The sequence below is a fragment of the Carcharodon carcharias genome (assembly GCF_017639515.1).
Source record: "Carcharodon carcharias isolate sCarCar2 chromosome 37 unlocalized genomic scaffold, sCarCar2.pri SUPER_37_unloc_1, whole genome shotgun sequence".
NCBI classification, from domain to species: Eukaryota; Metazoa; Chordata; class Chondrichthyes; order Lamniformes; family Lamnidae; genus Carcharodon; species Carcharodon carcharias.
Window position 1 is genome coordinate 5,305,583 of NW_024470758.1, and position 6,225 is coordinate 5,311,807.

Genomic DNA, 6,225 nt, shown 5'->3' on the forward strand with positions numbered 1-6,225 from the left:
GTTAATAATTGGTATTTAATTTGTGGACAAGGTGACACTGTGTACTTAAAAATAATATTGGGTTTGCTTTTGCCCTGGGATTGATGTATCTAGTTCTCAGTTGTACTAGGTTGGAGTGCAATGGAGACAACTTCTCCCACCAATGCTCTGTTTGAATATTTTATTGAAAGGGCACCCACCTCTCAACCTTTGGACCTATGTGGGTCTCTATACTGTTTCATTTTGGCCTAAAGGCCTGGCAGTATCTCGGTGCTTTGTGAGTGATATTGCACTTACTGTGAGTTGGAACCATCAGGCTGCACTTTTCCTTGTTTCGAGGAATCATCTGGTTCCTTCAATTCTTTCCGTGCACACAGAAAACATAACTCCTTCACCTGAAGAATAGGTGAAGTAGAAAGTACAAAAGTGATCAATGTATTTTTTTCAAGTAATAATTATTATGAAGAATCAACAGAGCAAAACCAGCAGCACACGCAGTACTGGAACAATCAGTTTCTGCTCATCTGTTATTTTAAGTAGATTTGTAACAAGTTTGTGACCTGCAGAGACAACCTGTCCTGTGCACTGCTCCTTGAATTAGGCTATCTGATGGAGAAATGACCTTTGCAAGGGTCAAATTTCTCTTTACAGCTCCCTTTGAACTAACTGTACACCTGGAAACAAGCAGGCACAGTTTAAAATGTCTCTTTCACACTACTCACCTGGTGCCTGAAATTGATCTTCTTTGTGTAACTGGAAACATTGTTACTGTGCGGCTATTTTCCCCGCCATTCTCTGTCCAATAACAAGGGACAGTGCGAGACCGGAACTAAGCCAGGAAGCTTCACTCGGGTTTGGGGAGAGAAAGCAGCAATGATCTTCAATGGCGAGTTCTTCTCACTCTGTCCAGACACTGCTCGAGAATGGCCTCTCCCTTCCCCCCGCTCACTCCATGTTCCGGGAGCAGCTCGTGTTCCAGGGAGCCCATTCAAAACAGCCGCCGCCTCCGCCTCAGCTGCCCGGACACTCAATGCCAATCTCTGAGCATATCTGCGGACGCGGCTCCAAACCGATGCGCTGCTTTAAGCAGATGCTGTTTGTTCACTTCCCTCTGGGGCGGTGATGTCTCCGATCGCTGCTGAATTAAACCCTATTCCGCTCACTGAGTGAATGACGCTCTCGGCCATTGTTGGGGGCGGGGCTGCGCATGCGCTGTTATCCTCATGGTGACGACACTGGGGGCGGGGTTAAACCGCGCATGCGCAGGTCTCAGCAGCAATTCAGACGCTAAAATCAATGGGAATTTTCCCCATTTCACTCTCATCACAGAGAGAACAAAATCTCCGAACCTGTGTCGGCGCGGGGGCCAAGGGGCGTTGGGTGCGAGTGGACGTGAGGAAGAAGCGGGGACCATTGGCATTTGAAGCTCTGTTTATCCCATTTCGATATTCAATTTGCGCCATTCCCCTGCAGATTGTTTGTTATTAAACTGTCTCTCATCCCGTTACATTTAGACTTTCTACAATCTCGGATATTAGTATTTGTTTAGTTTTCACATTTTTCAAAGTTGTAATTGAATGTTATTCCATTATGCTCACTGGTAATAAAATCATTGATCATAGAGTCAGTTACTCAATACTAACTGTATCATGGATAAAAAACAAAAAACTGCGGATGCTGGAAATCCAAACCAAAAACAGAATTACCTGGAAAAACTCAGCAGGTCTGGCAGTATCGGCGGAGAAGAAAAGAGTTGACGTTTCGAGTCCTCACGACCCTTCAACATTCCATTATGCTCACTCGTAATAAAATCATTGATCATAGAGTCAATTACTCAATACTAACTGTATTATGGCCGTCTCCCCCTACCTCCCTCTGGACCATGACCCCACCACCGAACATCAAGCCATTGTTTCCAGGACAGTCACTGACCTCACCTCCTCTGGAGATCTTCCCTCCACGGTTTCTAACCTCAGTCTCCCAGCCTCAGATGGCCCGCTTTTACCTCCTACCCAAAATCCACAAACAGGACTGTCCTGGTAGACCGATCTTGTCAGCATGTTCTTGCCCCACGGAACTCATTTCTTCTTATCGTGACTCCGTTCTCTCTCCCCTTGTCCAGTCTCTTTCCACCTACATCCACGATTCATCTGGTGCCCTATATCAAATCAACAATTTCCAGTTCCCTGGCCCCAACCACCTCCTCTTCACCATGGATGTCCAATCCCTATCAACCTCCATCCTCCACCAGGATGGTTTAAGGGCGCTCCAATTCTTCCTTGAACAGATGCCTGAACAATCCCCATCCACCACCACTCTCCTCCAACTGGCTGAACTTGTACTCTCACTGGACAATTCCTCCTTGAACTTGACTCACTTCCTCCAAATAAAAGGTGTGGTTATGGGTACCTGCATGGGCCCCAGTTATGCCTGTCTCTTTATGAGGTATATGAAACATTCCTTGTTCCAGTCCTACTCAGGCCCCCTCCCACAACTCTTTCTCCGGTACATCGATGACTGCATCAGTGCCACTTCATGCTCTCATCTGGACTTGGAAAAGTGCATTAATTTTGCTTCCAATTTCCACCCCTCCATCACTTTCATATGGTCCATCACTGACACTTCCCTTCCCATCCTTGACCTCTCTGTTTCAATTTTCGGTGATAGTCCATCAAAATTCAATACATGGTCGCTGACTCCCACAGCTACCTTGACTACAACTTCTCACACCCTGCTTCCTTTAAGGACTCCATCCCATTCTCTTAATTCATTTGTCTCCGCAGCAACTGTTCTGATGATGCCACTTTCCAAAACAGTGCTTTTAACATGTCTTCCTGCTTCCTTAAACGAGGTTTCCTGCCCACGGGGGTTGACAAGGCCCTCAGCTGTGTCTGACCCATTTTCTGTGCCTCTGCCCTAACATTGTCCTCTCCCTCCCAGAACCCTTGTCCTCACTTTTCACCCCACCTGCATTCAAAGGATCATCCTCCGCCATTTGTGCCAACTCCAGGATGATGCCACCATGAAACACTTCTTCTCTTCATCTTCCTGACAGCATTCCATAGGGACTGCTCCCCCCAGGACACCCTGGTCCACTCCCCCATCATCCCCTACACCTCAAGCCCCTGCCACGGCACCTTCCCATGTGACCGCCCAAGGTGCAATACCTGCCTCTTTACTTCCCCCCTCCTCAAATCCAAGGACCCAAACACTCCTTTCAAGTAAAGCAGCATTTCACTTGCACTTCGTTCAATTTAGCCTAATGCATTCGCTGCTCCCAATACGCTATCCTCTACATTGGAGAGACCAAACGTAGACTGGGTGACCACTTTGCGGAACACCTTTTGTCTGTTCACAATCATGACCCGGACCTCCCTGTCGCTTCCCATTTCAACACCCCATCCTGCTCTCATGCCCACATGTCCGTCCTTGGCCTGCTACAATGTTCCAGTGAAGCTCAACACAAACTGGAGGAACAGCACCTCATCTTTCGACTAGGCACTTTACAGCCTTCTGGACTTAACACTGAGTTCAACAACTTCAGATCATGAACTCTCCCCTCCATCCCCTTTCCGATCCCCCTTTTTCCAATAATTTTATTTTTTAAAATGTCTTTTTCTTTTCCCACCTATTTCCATAATTTTTAAATGTATTTCCATCCATTGTTTCATCTCCATCTTTTAGCCTATTTCAATCCCTTCCCCACACCCCACCCCCACTAGCACCATCTGTCACTTGCTCGTCCTGCTTTCTACCCTTAATGTCACCATTAGCACATTCCTTAGATAATATCACCACCGTCAACACCCCTTTGTCCTTTTGTCTATGACATCTTTGCCAATCTCTCTTTTGCCTCCACCTATCACAGGCCATCTACCCAGCTCTACCTGTCACAACCCCCTCAACCAGCTTATATTTCACCACATTTCAATATTCCCTCAGATGAAGAGACATACGGACTCGAAACGTTAACTGTGTTCCTCCCCACAGATGCTGTTAGACCTGCTGAGTTTTTCCAGCTACTTTTATTTTTGTTTTGGTGCACTATGGCAGAAAGGTCTGAGACAGCGACCTTTCCCCATTGCGCATTTGCGGCGGCTGCCCCAAGCTTTAGTGCTTCCCTCAGCACGTAGCCCTGGACCTTAGAATGTGCCAGTCTGCAACAGTCAGCCGGGGAAGACCAACACGTTTCAGGCAGACCAAAGGGCATCTTTCACCGAGTTGATGATCCTCCAGCTGCAGTTGATTTTTGTCTGTGTGTGTGTCCGTGGGAACAGCCCATAAAGCACAGAAACAAAAACAAAAATACCTGGAAAAACTCAGCAGGTCCGGCAGCATCCGCGGAGAGGAACATAGTCAACGTTTCGAATCCGCATGACATGCAGACTCGAAACGTTGACTATGCTCCTCTCCGCGGATGCTGCCGGACCTGCTGAGTTTTTCCAGGTATTTTTGTTTTTGTTTTCGATTTCCAGCATCCAGAGATTTTCACAATCTCATACTTTCACAAAGAATGAGGAAATCTTCTCACATTCGCTTCTCTTATAGCTTCGGGAAAAATGGTGCTGCGGACATTGCTGTTTGGTCACTTTGTGCTGCGTCTCATAATGTTGTTCATATCACCAATCAGATATCTACTGAACTCACCAATCCGGAGACTCCACGGAGAGAAGGTGGAAAATACCGGCGCCAAATTATCAGATTCCAACCGATTTTTTTCAAATTTTAAAAGCCCGCCAAACTTCTCAAAAAACAGGACATAATATAGTACTAATTGGAAAGTGCTAATTCAGTATACGAATGTTAGAGTTACTTAATCTCGCTCTCTCTTTCCCTACCCTACAGTTTATCTGATTGTCCGTTTCTGATTTTCATTCTGGGTTTATCTGTATCTAAAAACAAGCCGAAAACATCGGCGCCAAGTTTAAGGAATCCAAACTTGCTTTTTATCGACATCGAAGACGGACGATATATTTATAAAACAAAAAAGTGTTCAGATAGAAATTCCCATTAATAGTTAACACGATCTGACGACAAAGTTTTAAAAAGATCCATCCTTGATGGGACTATTTCACATTTTATCCCAAGTTCCAGATTCGCTTATAGAATCCGGAATCCATTCGGGGTTAATTTCGATCCTTTATGAAACCCTTTAACCAGCCGGCAGAAAGTCTCATTTACATAGTTCTGTAAACGGACGGTATATTGTAGATATTCGACAGTCAAAAGTTAACATTTTTGGTGTAAATTTGCCAGCGTTGAGACTGAAGGTTCCGACACAACCGGGGCTGATAGGAAATGAACTGATCGATTATTGAGACCAAACTTGACCAGAACTGGAAACTGACGCATTTGCGTTCTATTCTCTCTCTCTCTCCAAAGCCAGGGAAAGGGGCCGAATATAAACGCGTCTGAGAACAAATTACAGAGGGTCAGCGGACAGTCATTAATTTATGGGCCATTATTAACAACAGCGAATGATTGAACAGTGATAAATCTACATTAGCCTGAAAGTAGGAAACAACACTAACAGAAAACATCGTTCGAAAATGTTTAAATTAGAAACACGACAAATTAAAAATTATGATATAGCTTTCTCGGAGAGATTGTGGGTGGCTCTTAAAAGAGCCGTTGTGTTTCCGGTGTTGTTCAGGCCATTGTGGGGTTTTACTTGGAGCTGGTGTACTTGGTCACCGCCTTTGTCCCTTCCGACACGGCGTGCTTGGCCAGTTCCCCGGGCAGCAGCAGGCGCACGGCGGTCTGGATCTCCCGGGAGCTGATGGTGCTGCGCTTGTTGTAATGGGCCAGGCGGGAAGCCTCACCCGCGATGCGCTCGAAAATATCGTTCACGAACGAGTTCATGATGCTCATGGCCTTGGAGGAGATGCCGGTGTCGGGGTGAACCTGCTTCATCACTTTGTAGATGTAGATGGAGTAACTCTCCTTCCTCGACCTTCGCCGCTTCTTGCCGCCCTTTCCTGACGGTTTACTCACCGCTTTCTTGGCGCCTTTCTTAGCAACTGGTTTCTTCTTCTCTTCAACCATCTTCAATCTCAATTTCAGACACAGAAATAAACCGAACCCCTTCCGTCCGCTCATTAAATAGACAGTCTGACAGATATATGCTAATGAGGAATGGGAGAACAATGATTCTGATTGGACATTTTTAAAACAAAACGGGACTTATTTTGTGATTTTTTTGATTGGATAGCTATACCGACCAATCATATTTAGGTTTCTCCACCA

The 6,225-nt window shown here is 45.8% G+C and overlaps 1 protein-coding gene across 1 annotated transcript; it reads right to left on the bottom strand.

Annotated features, from left to right (window-relative positions):
• Nucleotides 1–5,516: 5,516 nt before the first annotated feature.
• LOC121274524 (histone H2B) lies at nt 5,517–6,071 on the bottom strand. The gene has a single exon (XM_041181864.1). It carries the CDS (start codon nt 6,022–6,024, stop codon nt 5,647–5,649), a length of 378 nt encoding a protein of 125 aa, XP_041037798.1. The 5' UTR covers nt 6,025–6,071; the 3' UTR covers nt 5,517–5,646.
• Between the last annotated feature and the right edge of the window lie 154 nt (nt 6,072–6,225).